Source organism: Xenopus laevis, chromosome 2S (assembly GCF_017654675.1).
Source record: "Xenopus laevis strain J_2021 chromosome 2S, Xenopus_laevis_v10.1, whole genome shotgun sequence".
Taxonomy (NCBI): domain Eukaryota; kingdom Metazoa; phylum Chordata; class Amphibia; order Anura; family Pipidae; genus Xenopus; species Xenopus laevis.
In genome coordinates, this window is record NC_054374.1 from 94,374,207 (window position 1) to 94,392,556 (window position 18,350).

The window sequence follows — 18,350 nt, forward strand, 5'->3', positions numbered from 1 at the left end:
ATCCTTTGTTATTCTCCTTAGTTTGTTACTTTGCTGTGAAAACACCTTTTCAACCTCTTAAGACAATGCCTGTCATTAAAAACATTTATACATTGTTTAGAAATAACATTAAACACAAACGGATCACATATATAATGTAGACCATTCTAATTTGCAAAAATATTGCCAAGGTGAATAGCATACAAAAGGGGTTGTGTTAGCACCCCAATGCAAATGAAAGTAAAAGTAATGTATAGCAGAAGTGCTACTGGGCAAATTTGATTTGGCATACAAAAGTGGATTTGTTCTGTGGTTTTAAGTTGCAAATTTATAATAAGGTTACCAAGCCACTATATCATGTCAATGTTAATCCCATATGATGATGGTAATGTGGGCATCTCCTTGTTTTTTTGCATTTCTTGGGAAAAGTTTCTGCTGACCAAAGCTTTGGTCTTACATACTCATCATCCACTGCCACATTGTTTACAATGAACACTACCTCTAAGATCAACATTAATTTTAAGGGAAGAGGTTGTAATGTTTAGTGGTTAATAACATAGAAAAAAACAGAAATAATTTACTGGATCTGGGGACTGATTCATAAAATCTAGAATTGGGCAGATTATAGTAAAATAATATTTGTTTTGTGTTCCTGATGAGCATTATCTAAAAATGGGTGTTTTGTTAGGCAATGTAGACTTAATTGTGGGGTGAAGTAGAAGATTTGCTTCATTGTCAACATTTATTCAGTGAAGGTCATACATTAAATATATAAAGCATATACGGATTAAATTAAGCAAATTAAATTTAACTCACTTTTGGTTCTTAATTCGTTGTTATGACTAATCAGTAGGGAAATGAAAAATAGTGGCAGTTCAATAGATGGGATGCCATGAATGCCCCAAAAAAGTAGTAGAAGCAGTAACAATGTATTTGGTTTGGTTATACAATTACAAAAAGTTACTATACAAGCTGCTTGAAAAAACTTTTGAGCATGGTGAACACTAGTGCTTCATGTTAAATATTACAGTGCGCACAAGAAAGTGTTATATTACTATGTACAGTAAATCTGTGTCGACTAAATTATTGTGTGCTACTAAGCTTAGTTCTGTAGAAAACATGTAAGTGTATCGGGCCTTTTGTAGTCAAATGAGCTAAATGAGAAATATATTAAGAACAGAATATAAGAATCAGGGTCACAGTCATTTTTCTGATATATTGGATGTGAATTTATAGCTTGTGTTTGTTGCTCACAGTTACAATAGGATAAGGCACAAGCCAGTACTGCTACCAGACAGTACATGCTAGTAAGATGTGAGAAATAACACAAACATGAATATACACAAGAATATTTATTTATTTATTTTTTTAAATATAGACGTAAATGGGAATTGCCTTATAAGAGTTCAAGTAGTTATTTATTTATTTCCTAAATGTATGTATTTATTTCCTGGTTTATTAAAACTGTTTAGATTTTTAGTGAAATGTGATTTTCGTTTGTTGTTGACTTTTTTCGCTATCAAAGCATATTTGCAACTATTCTGTCCGAGTTTTTCTTTAGTATGCGAGTGCTGGAGAAAAAAAAAAAAATCAGTTGAGGAAAAAAAAAAGGTTGTGTAAATTGTGTGCAATTGTGTTTTTTTCTTTCTTCAAACTTGAAAAACGCCCTTCATGTTTGTCTTAAGCTAAATAAGGTCTGACTTACCTTTATAGATTGTAAACCCTTATGGGCAGACCCCTCATTATCTAATGCAGGTCTGTCCAACTGGTGGCCCACGACAACAATGCTCGGGACCTGGAGTTTTCCAGATAATGGATCTCTCCTTAATTTGGATCTTTGTACCTTAAGTCCACTAAAAAATAATAATTGCTTCCAACAAGGATTAATTATTTCCTGGTTTGGATCAAGTACAAGGTAGTGTTTTATTATTACAGAGAAAAAGGAAATACAGTCGTATCGGAGATGGCCTTTCTGTGATTCAGAGCTTTATGGATAACGAGTTTCTGGATAACTGATCTGATACCTGTATTCTAATTCCTTTAATAGAATATAACAAGATATAACAAAAAGTTCTTAACATCTAAAACTAAAAGAATCAGAAAAAAAATCATAAAAATCAAAAGCAAGGCAAGTAAAACAATATTGAATGGCATGCAGGGTTAAAAATGATCATAACAAATGTAAGAATAATGAGAATTCCTTCTAGCAATCCATTGATATTACACACTTCCATTCAGTTGCCAGAACATGACTGAAATAGGTCTATAAAACATAAGTTGAAAATTAACTAAAAAGAGAAAGCAAGGAGAGTTAAAATTAAGGTATATGGTACTGTTGTATGTCACTATAACACTGTGATATAGGGGCCAGAGTAAAGTAAAGTCAAAATGTTCCCTGCAAATAAAGCATTGATCACAAAAAGCAGTCGTTCAAGAGAGATTTTAAAAATTGCAGATATAGATTGCCCTTACCAAACATATTTATCCCAGCTACTCTTTACATTTCTTCTATGGAGGTATATGTTGAAGAAAACATGATAGAATAATTGCCATTGGAATGCCAGGATTGTAACTAATCTTGGCTATTGTAATGATTGGTATCCCAAACCCAGAACAAACCCCAAGATCCCGGTCGTGGCTCAGTCTTCCACCTGTAGCAGCCGCCTTTGGCCTCGGGAGGAGCCCTCAGTTACTCAGATGCAGCCAGGTCATAGTGTGAGAGGACCAGAAGGAGAGTTCTGGGCAAGCCAAGGAACCGCAGGTGGTAGGAACGGAGGACAAGAAGCGTAGTCAAGGGACAGGCCAGGTCAATAACAATCATCAGACAATACGGTACCAAATCAGGAACACAAGTGTAATCAAGGTCACAGGCCAGGGTCAGGACAGGCAGCAAAATATCAGAGTCAATCAGGCAGAGGGTCAAACACAGATATCAATAATAATAATAATCACCACACACAGGAACTAGTAAACAGAACCTATATTGGGCAATGATTCAGTGCAGGGCAGGGGTCTTTATAGGCAACCTAATGGCTTATACTGATCACATGGGATCAGATGGGCCAGATAGATAACAGCTGAACAAAGCCCTGCCCTACTTGCAGTTACACATATAGCAGTGGGAGTGAAGCAGGGCCAGAGCTTTCTGCTCACATAGAGCAATGGTAAGTCAGACAGCCCAGAAACACCATGTCCCCCGTTTAACTCCAGGCAGGATATTACAGCTATGAGTTGAAGTGCAAATATTACTAATTCGCCAGACTGTTTGTGTTAAGTTCTGAATATTCATTAATGCCCACTTTCCCACTCCAAATTAACAACAAATATTGTGGTTAATCTTACTGTGCCCCCATTTTTATTATAGAGAGTTCTTGATGTCTTGATGACCACCAGTCTTCACAAAACCTCTTGTTACTTCACATTCATTGTTCACATTTAAACCTTAGCTGTTAGTAGAAAGAAGTTATACTGTTAATTATAGTTAATTGTTATATGAAGCAATTGGGGTTGTGTAATTTCTAACAGCTGCTGTGGCATTTTGATTTCTGAAAGTCACAATAAAGCCACTCTTATTTTGGTATAACCCAAAGCTAAAGATCTAAAGACGTGTTTCTATGCATTATGAAAATGTCTTGTATCTTATATAGAAGTGGAATTACATAAACACTCAGGCACATTTCTAATGCTTATGTTGCTAACTCAACAGTAAGGAGCAGATTTATTGAAAATAATTTTTTATGGTCAAAACTGCCAAATTTGACTAGGGAGTTATCCAAACTCGATTCGAATTTGATTTTTGAGATTTTCATACTCTGGCCCTTTAAGAATTCAAATTTGACTATTTGCCACCTAAAACCTACCAAATCGCTGTTAAAGTCAATGGGAGAGGGATCAATTTGGAGATGTTTGCATCCTTTCTGACATTTGAGTTTTTTGCGGAGAAAAAAACTCAAATCGAGTTTGATCGAATTCTAATCAAATTCGATTCAAGTTTTAGGGTCGTTTAAATTTGTCTGAGTTAGAATTATTGGATTTTATTAATACATTTCGACTAGTCGAATTTTGAAATTATGGGAGTTTTAAAAAAACTCACATGAACTTGAAATTCGACTCTAGATAAATGTGCCTCTAACTGACCCAATATATACCTGTAGATAATTCACAGGTGAACAAACATAGTTTTCATCTTTTTGTCTAAAAAATGCTATAATGTGCTTAAAACCCTTGATTACTAATAAATCAAGTTCTGTTGAGTACAGATTCATTCTAAAAATATATTTAATTGGCTTTTATATGTACAGTAATAAAGTGTGCCCCTGCAGGCTCAAGTACTGCAGTCTTAGGCTGAGGTTCAAAGTTTCTGAATTATTCCTTTGGAAGTTTTTTCTAAAATATGTGTTATTAGGTATTCTTGTTGTTGTTATTCTTATTATTATTATCATCATAATTGTTTTTCTTTTTGTACATTGATTTATAATATCTTAAAAAAAAAGTAACGAGTAAAATGTATTTCATCCATATCCATGTTTGTTGAGAATACAATGCAGGTTTCTTCTCTTCATTATATTTTTGGTTTAAGGGGCATTTGCAGCACATAAAAGATCTACTTGAACTAAGCCAAGTCTGGATACAATGATGGTTCAGTTACAACTAACAGTGAAGCATTTTCCCAGGTCTGCTCAATGCTAGTTGGAGAAAAGTCTCAGGATACAAATACAATTATTTTTTTTCACATCTTTGACATCTGATGAGGAATCTAATGCAAAGATATGTGGGTGCTAAATATATAACATAAACCTTATATTTATTAGTGTACCAGTCTTTTAACAAGAAAGCCATCCTTTGTTTTAAATGACCAGTATAATTTAAAGAAGGTTTTTGGAAAGCTTTCCATGTATAGTGACTAACTGCATCATTTTAGCTTACCGTATTCTTTTAGCTGTATCTTACACTTTCCCATACATCACTTGCTGAATAAAGAAAGCAATGCATTTATGTTGGTAGCTTTCACTAGCAATGTGTGCAACAAATACACTTGAATATACTTGAATCAGGCTTATGTCTCAGTTGGAGCTTTGTTACTGTGTTGTTTGCAAGTTCTATAACAATGGATATAAAAGACTATGTAGTAGTCAGCTACATTTCCAACAGAAACATTTTTGATGCTAGGCTTCACATGTTCAAGTTCATGCCATGTTCAAGTGTAAATAAGGAGTCATGTGGCAAAGTTTACTTTACATGCTGAAAAAGGCCAAATCCCGAACCGAATCCTGGATTCAGTGTATCCCTACATTTTACACAAAGTTGCAACAGTATGACATTTCAATTGAATAAAATCCTTATGAAATTCCATCAAACTCGTGTGGGGGTTTGTCTGTTTTGAGGACCGCTAGATGTACTCTATCATGAAGTAATATTAGTATTGCAGTAACTATATACTAGATTGCTTTGCTTTTTACTTTAATGGGAAAGGGGAAAACAAAGGGAGTAACCAGGAACAAACGAGGAAAGAAAAGGGGGTCATATCGTATGGTAAACTCTTATGCACAAGAGAATATTGTTTTCCTTTTAAATATGCTGGGCTGGAATATATATTTAAGTAAATTTTGCTCTTTTACATCTCTTGCCTTGAGCCATCATTTAGTGATGGTCTGTGTGCTGCCTCAGAGATCACCTGAATAGAAATACTACAACTCTAAGGGGCCCATTTACTTAGCTCGAGTGAAGGAATAGAGGAAAAAAACTTAGAATTTCGAATGTTTTTTTTTTGGCTACTTCGACCATCGAGTTGGCTACTTCGACCTTCGACTACGACTTCGAATTCAAACTAAAAATCGTTCGAATATTAGACCAATCGATAATCGAAGTATTGTCTCTTTAAAAAAAACTTCGACCCCCTACTTCGCCATCTAAAACCTACCGAGGTGCAATGTTAGCCTATGGGGAAGGTCCCCATAGGCTTTGTAACAATTTTTCGGTCGAAGAAAAATCGTTCGATCGATGGATTAAAATCCTTCGAATCGAAGGATTTAATGGTTCGATCAAACGATTTTTCGTTCGATCAAACTATTTGCGGTAAATCCTTCGACTTCGATATTCGAAGCCGAAGGATTTACATTTGGCAGTTGAATATCGAGGGTTAATTAACCCTCGATATTCGACCCTATGTAAATCTGCCCCTAACTGTAACAGGAAGAAGTGTGGAAGCAAAAGACACAACTCTGTCTGTTAATTGGCTCATGTGACCTAACAAATATAGTTTGTTTGGTATGTTTGAGTGCACCATGAATCATACAAACCCCGTGGGGCTATCCTTATTTTTTAAAATGGCTATTTTCTATTTATGATTACCCAATGGCACATACTACTAAAAAAGTTATTGTGAAAATGGTTTATTTACATGAAGCAGGGTTTTACATATGAGCTGTTTGAGGGGTATAGTTTTCCTTTAAAGGGGAACTATCACGAAACTGAAAACTTAATATAAGCTTTTTCATATGGAAATAAGAAACTATAAATTCAATTAAATATTCAACATTGTTTCTGAAATAATCGAGTTTATCGTCACTATTCCTCTCTCAGCATCTGTTTCTCTTCATTCTGTCTTCATGCAGCAGTTGGGTGTCAGTTGAATCATCCAATATATCTTATAGGGTGGGGAGGGCTTCCTTTCCTAGTAGATGTATTAGATCTCACTCAAATAACTGATTCCAGTACAAAAAAATCCTAACAAAATAACTGCCTTTTGCACAAATTCTGCATGTAGAGAGACATGATCTCTGGTGATTTTAATAGAGTGAGCTCTAATACATCTAGGCAAAATGGAGTTCCCCTATAAGATATATTGGATCTAACTGTCAATGACACCCAACTGCTGCATGAAGAGACAATGAAGAGAAACAAATGCTGAGAGAGGAATAGTGAAGATGAACTTGATTATTTTAGAAACAGTACAGAACTTCTTTTTCTGAAGAATATATTAAATTTTCATTTCTGCGATAGTTCACCTTTAAGAATTCATAATTACATTTTCATAGTGACTTGTGTTATTTTGTCTTGTTCAAATCTTGGTGCACAAATCTGTGTTTATCAAAGTGATCTAATTGAATTCAGTTTTAAGATATATTACAATTAGTGGGGAAGTTCACTTTTATATTAGTTGGTATTATGCTTTGGATAGACCACTTCCAAATAACTCTTCTGTAAAGTAGAGTAAAATCTGAAAATGTTACGCTGCTGAACAGGCACAAGTCTTAAGTCTGCCCAGGGAGACTGGAAGGTAAGGTCGCCATGTGCAGCTGTGCTAGAAACTTCCCAGAGATAGTACCTTTTTTTATCCTCATGCACCAGGGATAAATTTAGCAATTTAATTTACTGGGGGTGCCTAACATATTGGCACCCCAAGTGAATTTTTCTTTCCTTGCCTTTAATTGTTTTTATTATTATTATTAGCCTTCCTATTTTCCTCTTTTTAGGCTGCAACTGAAAATTCTATGTGGTTATGGGGGACTCTAACATCATCAACCAAAAGCTACACGTGACCGAAAGCTTCAATTTTGTAGTAGTTCCTATTTCCATCTTGCTTATTTTTTCTATTCAATAACTGCACTGTTTTTTTCATTCTGACTTCTAAAATGCTGCTTGGATGATTAGTAAAGCACAGATAGCAGTTTGAAGAACTATAAAATTGTAAATAATTAAAAAATCAAATAATTGAACAAAACAAAACATGAATATTAATTAACTGCAAACATGGCAAGCTTTTTTAAAAATAATGCTCTTATGATAAGGAACATGAATTCTTAAAACAGTTTTTTAAAATTATTGCTCTACTCCTCTTTCCATAATAATAAATCAGGCCCTTAGGGGCACATTTACAAAGCTCGAGTGAAGGATTCGAATTAAAAAAACTTCGAATTTCGAAGTGTTTTTTTGGCTACTTCGACCATCGAATGGGCTAGTTCGACCTTCGACTACTACTTCGACTTCATATCGAACGATTCGAACTAAAAATCGTTCGACTATTCGACCATTCGATAATCGAAGTACTGTCTCTTTAAGAAAAACTTCGACCCCCTAGTTCGGCAGCTAAAAGCTACCGAACTCAATGTTAGCCTATGGGGAAGGTCCCCATAGGCTTGCCTGCGTTTTTTTGATCGAAGGATATTCGTTCGATCGTTGGATTAAAATCCTTCGAATCGTTCGATTCGAAGGATTTGCGCTAAATCGTTCGACTTCGATATTCGAAGTCGAACGATTTTAGTTCCTGGTCGAATATCGAGGGTTAATTAACCCTCGATATTCGACCCTTAGTAAATCTGCCCCTTAGAGTCTACTAAGGTTGCATGAATTGCCATGACAGTGCCATACTTTCTACATTTCTCTTTGGTCTAGGCCACACATCATGTTGCCAGATAAGACACATAAATGGTTAGGTAAAGGGAATGCTGAACTTGTGTTTCTTATGATACTTGCACAACCCCTTCCCCCAACTTATGGTCAGTCAAAAAATACAGTATTGTTTCTGTTTCACATTCTTTTTTTAAAAAAAAAAATCCTTTATTCCTAAACTAACTAATAGGTCTGTACAATTCTGACAAAGAAAAACAGAAAATGGCTTGTGATATCATAGAGCTGCTATGGTATCATTTCTGATTGTATGTGTTACGGTTGTTGTCTATATGTGTATGTCTTGTGTTCTGTTTGCAGGCTGGTGACACTGTCATTGGATCACGCATGTAAACATTATAAGATATGGCTAATATGGTCACTATTCTATATATTCCAGGAATATATTATACTCCAAATGTAATTGCGTTTTCAAGTTTTAACTGTTGGCTTGATGTTCCATTAGACACTCTTCCCAATATTCCTGGAAAATGGATTGGAGAAAGTTTTAAAATAAATAAAATACTGTTATATATATATATATATGTCAGTCAATAGGTGTTGGGACCAGTGTTTGTGGCCTGCCCTGTTTTGAGGCAGCGGCTGCTTTAGTGCAGTGTTACTGGATTAATAAATCATGTGTTATTTGGGTTAGTGTCTGCTTTGACTAAATTTACTGGAATATTGCACGTTAACAGAAAATTCCACTGCTATTGGATATGTATGTTCTGGGGAGAGGGGGGCTGTATCATATGCATAGTTGCATTAGATAATTTGTTTATTTGCTTATTTACTATTTTTTGGCAGTTTATTTGTTTTTTAAATGACCCTTGGCAGTTTATTTGTTTTTTAAATGACCCTTTTTTTATACAATATTAACTTTCTCGTGGTTGTACTTGATCCTTATGACATCGACATGTATTCTAGCAAATGGATATTTAAAAATATGCATCTAGGTAACTCACAACCAAGACAATAAATGCCAAACCCCTTCTTAATTTGTAGGCTTTGGACTACATACAGTCAATGCAGTTTATGGAGAAACGATTATGATACCATGTGGTCATGAAATAGTGGATGATCTTCTGTTTGCAAGCTGGAAATATGTAAGTATCCTTAAATGCATTTTATTCTAGTTTTCACTTGTTAGTACATAATTATTATCTGTAATTTATATAGCACTGACATGTTAAATATGACATCATTAGAAATAATTGAATTCAGAAATGGGGATTATTAAAGGTGTTATTAAACGGCACCTGATTAAAACCACTGTTAATAGTCAGTTAATGAGGAACTAAAATATTTCCACTGTTAAAACAGCAGCTGTGTCTTTAGCATCTTCGTAAATATGGGAGCACCCCATTTGCAACCTTTTAATATACCATGAATCAGCAGAATCTTCACTGCATGGACAACATACTGTACCCATGCAAAGGACACCCGTGTCCTTGATAACCATAGTAGCGCTTTCATTCATTCTTAGTGGAAAACATTGTCACTTGTATCATGCTATAAGGGGGAAAAATCAATACATTTTCTAAACTTATTGGGGGTCATTTATCAACACTGGACAAATTTGCCCATTTGCAGTAACCCATGGCAACCAATCAGATTCAGCCTTCATTGTTCTACTTGCAGCTGGCTTTAAAAAGCTAATCACTGATTGGTTGCTATAGGTAACTGCCCATGGGCAAATTTGCCTAGTTTTGATAAATAAGCCCCATTGTGTATTGATCGATTTGATCCATCAAATATCTAAAGCTATCCTCTGCAGCCATTTGCTAGGCTGTATTTTCACTTTTGCTCATACCAAAATGGATCAGATAAACTTCCCTTGTAGGTATCTATGCAAGCATTTGCTGTGTTTTATTCCCACTTATTCATAACAAGCTGAATCAAGATACCTGCACATGTATAAAGAGTTTGAACACCTCATGGAGAAGAACTATTATTTTGTCAGACCTTTCCAGTTCTTTTTACTGAATATCATGCCACTTTTGTGCCTTTGGAATGTTCTTGAAGGGTGGGGTAGATGAACAATAAACTACAGTTTAGGTCTCAGTAGTTTGTCAAACTGAACGTCTATTAACCTGGATGTTCCAGTTTATACTGTTTTTGATTAAGAGGGTAGATTGCCACTGTACTTCCAGCTTTATAGTGAAAACACTCCCCCTTTTTTTAAATAAAAAACCCATTCAACTGGACTTATGTAAATAATGCATTAACACAACATTATTTACCAAAATAAATATTTTTTTTTACATAGGCATACATACTCTGAAAATATATTTTTTTAACAGGGCCATACAATTCCTTAGATTGTGAGGAACCCATAATATCTCTGTTGCTTACAGAGTCTTTCACCCTCACTTTTTTCCATATTGTATATAAGTAATGAATTCTGGGACTACAAGTTCCTCCGTCACTTAAACATGAAACAATGTGAGGAAGTGGTTAAAGGGATACTGTCATGGGAAAAAAAATTTTTTCAAAATGAATCAGTTAATAGTGCTGCTCCAGCATAATTCTGCACTGAAATCCATTTCTCAAAAGAGCAAACAGATTTTTTTATATTCAATTTTGAAATCTGACATGGGGCTAGACATTTTGTCAATTTCCCAGCTGCCCCAAGTCATGTGACTTGTGCTCTGATAAACTTCAAGCACTCTTTACTGCTGTACTGCAAGTTGGAGTGATATCACCCTCCTCCCTTTCATCAGCAGCAGCCAAACAAAAGAACAATGGGAAAGTAACCAGATAACAGCTCCCTAACACAAGATAACAGCTGCCTGGTAGATCTAAGAACAACACTCAATAGTAAAAACCCATGTCCCACTGAGACACATTCAGTTACATTGAGAAGGAAAAACAGCAGCCTGCCAGAAAGCATTTCTCTCCTGAAGTGCAGGCACAAGTCACATGACTAGGGGCAGCTGGGAAATTGACAAAATGTCTAGCCCCATGTCAGATTTCAAAATTGAATATAAAAAAATCTGTTTCCTCTTTTGAGAAATGGATTTCAGTGCAGAATTCTGCTGGAGCAGCACTATTAACTGATTCATTTTGAAAAAAAATTTTTTCCCCATGACAGTATCCCTTTAAATAAACCAGGCTAAGAGGGTGAAAAAATTGTACATATGAATCAGGAATAGAGTATTTATGTTTCTCTCACCTGAGGAATCGTGTGAGCATATATATATTTTTTCTTCAGTGTTTAGGCAACATTGCTACATAATCCCAAAAAGGGGCATATTTTTCCCTATAAGAACCACTAGCCCTAATTGTATTTCCTGAAACTTGCCTAAGCAGTCCCCACTACATTATTGGTACTTGTGTGGCTGTGTTAACAGCATGTTTATTGCACCATTATGCAGTTCTCTGTAGACAGACTTTAATTATGGGGCCCAGGCAGATGATCTTGATGATGAGATGATCAGATAATCTATTAGTGCTTCATGTTTTAACTAAACACAGGCTTTTTGATAGTTTATTTAGTATAATAGGTATTTCCCTGTACTATTGTGTAATTACCCTGAATGCTGTTCCTTTGTTGAATACTTTTGTCTCCACTCCCATAGCTTTCTTCAAAGTGTATAAAGTTGTGTTCTGTCTAAATATATTTCAAATTCTGCCCCTAAACCCTAGCAACAAAAATGTAAGCTGTAAATATTGATTAAACTGATTATGTTTCATTGTGCAAAGCATCCAATTATCAAATTTTAAGAGGTATATTTTTTGAGTAGTTTATATTTTTTTCATGACATAATGATACAGTTATAGGATCTGTTCTTTGGGAAGCCCATTATCTATAAAGCTCTAAAATACAGTAATTTCATGTCCCATAGTGTCTTTTTTTTTTAAACAAACAAATCTAGAATTTCTTTACTGATATGCTTTTCCTTTGTAACTTGTACTTGATTATAACTGAGCAACCATAGACTTCAATTTTACATGGATTTTTTTTTATATTTTTCAGTGTGACCAAACATTTAACTTTCACAACATCCAAACGTGAGAAATAAAATACAAGCATAGTGCTGTCGTTTTCTTTTCACTATTACAGATGGATTATTTTGTAGGAAGGGTCCCTAAAATGTGTGTCTGGTACTTAATCAGCAGTCTGGTCTGGTACTTAATCAGCAGTCTTCTTGTGTTCACTAGCAATCTATCCGTGGAAGATTAATACAATTTATTTAGTAATCTACAGTATGTGTTCTGCTGGATCACTTTTCTAGGAAACACCTGATGGAACTGCAGTATTTCTAGCTTCCCGGTCTGCAGTGAAAAACAAAATCACCTATGGTGACGCTGTAGAATACAAAACTCGACTGGAACTGTCAGAAAACTATACATTATCCATCTCAAATGCCGTAATAGATGATGAGAAGAGATTTGTGTGCATGCTTGTAACAGCAGACAATGTTTTTGAAGAACCAACAGTAGTCAGAGTGTTCAGTAAGTATAACCTATTCTAAACTCAGTATGTGCATGTGTGGTTCTTTTTGCAAAATATTTTATTTGTATCCAGTCTGAATAAAAGAAGGAACATTTTGCTCTGAATCATTATTTGTCATCAGGGCAAATGTCATCCCTTCTGTGAGGTAAACTGTGAACCTTGCCTCGAATGGCACATAATTAAACATGGCAAAAAGCCTTTGTGTTAACTTTCATCTATCTAATTTATTTTTTTCTCTTTAACTTAGAACGTTTCTCTCCTTATCAGGACTGATTTCATATTGCAAAGGCGGTCATGTTCTTTTCTTAGTTGCACCAGTTTGTTTTATAGCTAGTCCGCAACAACATTGGTCTATTATGGTGTGCCCTAAATGAAAAAAAGGAAAAAAGAAAAAGGCAAAAGGAAACAGTGGGGAGAGAAAGAGAGTTCAAAGGAAAACTGAAAGTGGTAGTAAAGGAATGACAAAATGGAGATAAAGGGGCAAAAGATTCAGAGAAAAGTAAAAAAAAGACTCCAAAGCTGGAGTAAAGACTTTGTCTCACATAAGCAAAGGATTTTGGATATTTGTTGTGTTGGAGCCCCTAACAACATTTGTTCATGTTCCTATTAGTTCAAGAAAGACACAGTTTAAGAAATATTATTATACAGTTATTTTCAATATCATATTTCAGGGGTATCTTGAACAACATTAATTGGTATGTGTCTCTGTGAAAACTATGAGTTATTTTTAAGCTTATATAAGTGATCTACAGTATTAGGAAATAGAAGGCAGGGTACAAAGTACAATTAACTGGTGTAATTTTCCATAAATTTTTTTTAATTTTTCACCATGCCTTCCACTCTTTTTGAATTGCTGTAGGTCTCCGCCTACATAAATCCAATGTAAGGCGCAGAGCAGATACAGAGCACAAAGGGGAATGCTCTCGCTCACAAGAAATTGTGGTTTAAGGAAGACTCCAGTGATGTGGCTTCTTTACTTTGTGGATGACAACAAAGAAGAAACATGAAATGTTAATAATTTTTTAATACTTCATTGCAGAGCCTCCATCGAAACCAGAAATTCTAGAGCAGCCAAAAATCATGGAAACAGGAAAAATAAATAGGGTAATTGTTTTACTGTCAGATTTTATTTATGTGACAGTTGCAGTTTAGCTGAGAACTCATTTCTATACTCAGTTGTTTAATGTTTTGCAGGTTGGAGTCTGTGTTGCCAAAGATAGCTACCCAGATGGAAACATTACGTGGTACAGAAATGGCATGATTCTTTTGCCAGTTGATGGAGGTATATATTGTTATATTGTATGTGTTATACTGTACATCAATTTACAGAGTGTTGTTTGGCCAGTAGAAAATTTAATGTAGTAGTATAAAATAATTGTGAGAGGCTTAGATGTGTTATGCCTATTTTTCACATTTATTTTTTATTTACAGTATATACATTTCATAGAACAATAAATATATTTATTGTCACATTTCTCTGATTGAAAGCTGAATTTCACCTAGAAATATATTGTTTTTTGACCTACCTAGCTTTCTGCCTTTTTCAAACTTTTTTCTGACCTGTACATGCAAAAAAAAAGTTAGTGAAAGAGTGTGCTGAACCAGCTGTTCTTTTGTAATTCTCATTTGCATGCTTTGTTTTTTTCTGTTTTTTTTTAGCTGTGATTATAGAGTGGAATAGAGAAAAAAATTCTTCTAGTGGCCTTTATAGCATGCAGTCATCACTTCAATATATGGCAACAAAGGAGGACATAAGAGCTTTTTTCAGATGTACAGTAACCTACTTTATGCCAAATGGACAAGTATCGGCTGAATCTGACACTGCTAGCTTTGATATATACTGTAAGTTTTATTATCCACTTTTCCCATTAGACACGTAAGCTTAAAACTAGCCTCAAAATAATAAGTGTTTACTTGAACAATGGTTTACAAATGATAAATATTTGCATGTATAGTTTAATTTTCTTGATCTCACTTTTTCTTTTCCTCTGGCAAAAAAAAGCTCTGTAATGCTTTATGGTAGAGATTCTAGACTTGAACTCATGGCCAGACCAACTTTTTTTTTTTTTATATATGCACGTTTATAGATATTGATTTAGTAGTATTGAAAGGATAATAAAGCTTAACCAAAACAAGAAAACCACTATAATTTAAAAATACACTTATTTATCAAAAATGTTCTCACTATTTTCTGAAAACCACTCCAAAAACCATGACCAAATCCGCACTGACTTTTCCCCCCTATTTATCAATAACATTTTTAAAATATTCGAACAGTACAATTTTTTCACATTTGTCGCCCAAAACCACAAAATCTTCGCAAAACCACTGCAGATCAGGATATTTTCAAAATGTCAATGGGACATCTACTGTTGACTTCTACATGAACTCGGCAGGTCTGAGATGGAGTACTTTTTTATTCAGACTTTAACACCATCAGGGTTTAATAAATTTGAGGGTTTTTTTCTATGAAAAAATTGTGTTTTTTTTCCTTTAAAAGTCAGACCAGAAAAAATCGGACTTTAATAAATAAACCCCTTATACCGTATATACTCGAGTATAAGCCGAGTTTTTCAGCATCCAAAATGTGCTGAAAAAGTCTACCTCGGCTTATACTCGGGTCAGCGGGCAGTAGCTGAGATTGCAGTCCCTTTTAATCATTCCTATACCAACAGTTCACTTGGGGAGAGACTGCAATATCCCACAATGCCCTCTGTTGGTTATATGAAAGAATAACAGTGCGCCCTCTGTTGGTTATATGAAAGAATAACAGTGACTGCAATATCACACAGCGCCATCTGTTGGTTATATAAAAAGAATAACAGTGACTGCAATATCACACAGCACCCTCTGTTGGTTATATGAAAGAATAACAGTGCGCCCTCTGTTGGTTATATGAAAGAATAACAGTGCGCCCTCTGTTGGTTATATGAAAGATTAACAGTGACTGCAATATCACACAGCGCCCTCTGTTGGTTATATGAAAGAATAACAGTGCACCCTCTGTTGGTTATATGAAAGAATAACAGTGACTGCAATATCACACAGCACCCTCTGTTGGTTATATTAAAGAATAACAGTGACTGCAAAATCACACAACACCCTCTGTTGGTTATATGAAAGAATAACAGTGACTGCAATATCACACAGCACCATCTGCTGGTTATATGAAAGAATAACAGTGACTGCAATATCACACAGCGCCCTCTGTTGGTTATATGAAGGATTAACAGTGATGGCAATATCACACAGCACCCTCTGTTGGTTATACGAAAGATTAACAGTGATGGCAATATCACACAGCACCCTCTGCACATGGTAGTGGGACAGTGGGACAATGCACACAGTAATCCGTTTGGCAATTCTCTGTCACCATCAACTTTGCAAAGAAGTCCGGTTGATCGCTGGGGGGGTCGCTTTGGCAGAATGTGCGCTGCTGGGAGACAGGGCTGTAGTTGTGTCTAGGCTTATACTAGAGTCAATAAGTTTTCCCAGTTTTAGGTAGGTAAAATTAGGTACCTCGGCTTATACTCGGGTCGGCTTATACTCGAGTATATACGGTAGTTCTAATTTGCACTTCTAAATTGTAAGGTATGTAGATAAATATTGTGTACCCTAACACCATTGTTTTAAAATTTCTATTCTTTTTTATAGACCCAACAGAGAAGGTAACAATACAGATACAGCCATCAAAAAAATATATAAAGGAAGGTGATAACATCACTATCCAATGTAAAGGAAATGGAAATCCGCCTCCGCAAGAATTTTTGTATTACCTTCCAGTAAGTTTGCACAGCTTTGTTGCATTGTGAACTTTGATATGAGGAACAGTGCTAATTCAGATGTTTTAATATACTTTGTGTGAATGCCTACTGTCCCAAATTGTATTAACTACAAATGAGCTGTTAAAGGAATGCTGAGAAAACCAAAAGTTACTCTGAATGGAATGTTTATTGTATAAAGAAAAGGACATTAGTTTTAGATTTTCTGTTTATAAATGGGAATTTTTTACTGTAGGAATCAAATTCTCCTTTTTTAAGTGGTATTAGGGGGTTTGAATGTAAAAATCCCTGTGTTACTTCATTTTTTTTTTTTTTTTTACATCAAGGGTCAGGAAGAAGGTATCGTCAGCTCAAGTGCCTACCACATAACCGACATAAAACGAAATGCAACTGGGGATTATAAATGTTCTCTTTCGGATAAAAATATGATGGCATCTGCAACAGTCACTGTGCATTGTAAGTACATTGGATCTTAAGCTATTCATCAACAAAGGGAAAAATATACCCCCTTGAATTACATTAGCATATTGGCAAATATTTAGCTCATAATTTAATGATATAAACCAATTTATATCTGAGAAAATCTAGATTACAGAATCTACGGACAGATATAAAATACTAAATTCCCCACAGAAACATAGATAGAGTAGATATTCAGTATAAATTAATGTAGAATTTTGAGAAAAGTTTGGTCTAATGTAACTGAAGAAGACCTTAGGAATCATTTACAATGCCTCACACAGTGGGGCACTGTGCAAACTGCAACAAGCCTTTGTTTCAAAGCACAGAGACCTGTGGATTGCACTGGGAATAGAATGCTGCCTGCAGTAGGCAGTGCTTCATTTAAGAGGGGTAGAGGGGAATCACATAGGCACCCCTACTCCGAATCTTGCTCAGCAGGAAGTGAACCCCTGTTTTAAGTGCCCTGCCGTCTGTCCTAAGATAGGCTGACAATGCCATTGGGGCGCTCAGTGCAGAGCACATTCCTATAACCTTACTGCTTCAACTAATACAGCAGCTGTTATTCGAGATACACATACATATGCCTGGTTGGTGGAGCCACATTAGAATTGTAACTGTTTCTATTTTGCAGTGAGCTGGCCATAATAAGCCTATATATAGTCATTATTACAGAAGTTTTATCGGTTGCTTGCCTTGAGTCCACCCTCCAGTCCACCCAGAAGCAGCAAAGTAACAGCTATTTTGCATAATTCACCAATTAGAATTAAAGTGGACCTGTCATCCAGACACAAAAATCTGTAAAATAAAAGTCCTTTTCAAATTACACATTAAATCCAATTTCTATTTTTTATTAAAGCATTCATAGCTGTTGTAAAATCTCAGCTGTCAATCAAATATTGTCTGCCCCTCCTCTATGCCAGTGGCATAGAGGTGGGGCCGACAATTACTTTCACTTTTCATTCAGCACTTCCTAGATGTCACTGCTCTCCCCACATTCCCCCGTTCTCTTTACCGTTTAATTGTGTAGCCAGGGCATGGGGATGGACATCGGGTCCCCTATTCTGGTGCACAAACAAGATTCTGAGATGATGCAAGACTTGCCTTAATAAAACTGTAAAACAAAATGGCTGCTTCCTTCTTGCTATAATTATAAATTCCCAGACTGAAGGAAACAAGATTCAAATAATTTATATAGTGTAATTAAAGTTCATTTTGCTTGACTAATGTGATAAAATAGGATTTGGAATGGTTTTTTTTGGGTGACGGGTCCCCTTTAAGGT

General features: G+C 35.4%; 1 protein-coding gene across 2 annotated transcripts in view; it reads left to right on the forward strand.

Annotated features, from left to right (window-relative positions):
- Nucleotides 1–18,350, forward strand: part of alcam.S (activated leukocyte cell adhesion molecule S homeolog) — a 43,420-nt gene that overhangs the window by 10,410 nt on the left and 14,660 nt on the right. For both annotated transcript variants that reach the window (XM_041583139.1, NM_001092726.1), the window contains 7 exon segments: nucleotides 9,373–9,473; nucleotides 12,606–12,825; nucleotides 13,866–13,930; nucleotides 14,021–14,108; nucleotides 14,486–14,668; nucleotides 16,481–16,608; nucleotides 16,935–17,064. In XM_041583139.1, the coding sequence (XP_041439073.1) occupies nucleotides 9,373–9,473; nucleotides 12,606–12,825; nucleotides 13,866–13,930; nucleotides 14,021–14,108; nucleotides 14,486–14,668; nucleotides 16,481–16,608; nucleotides 16,935–17,064 (915 nt within the window).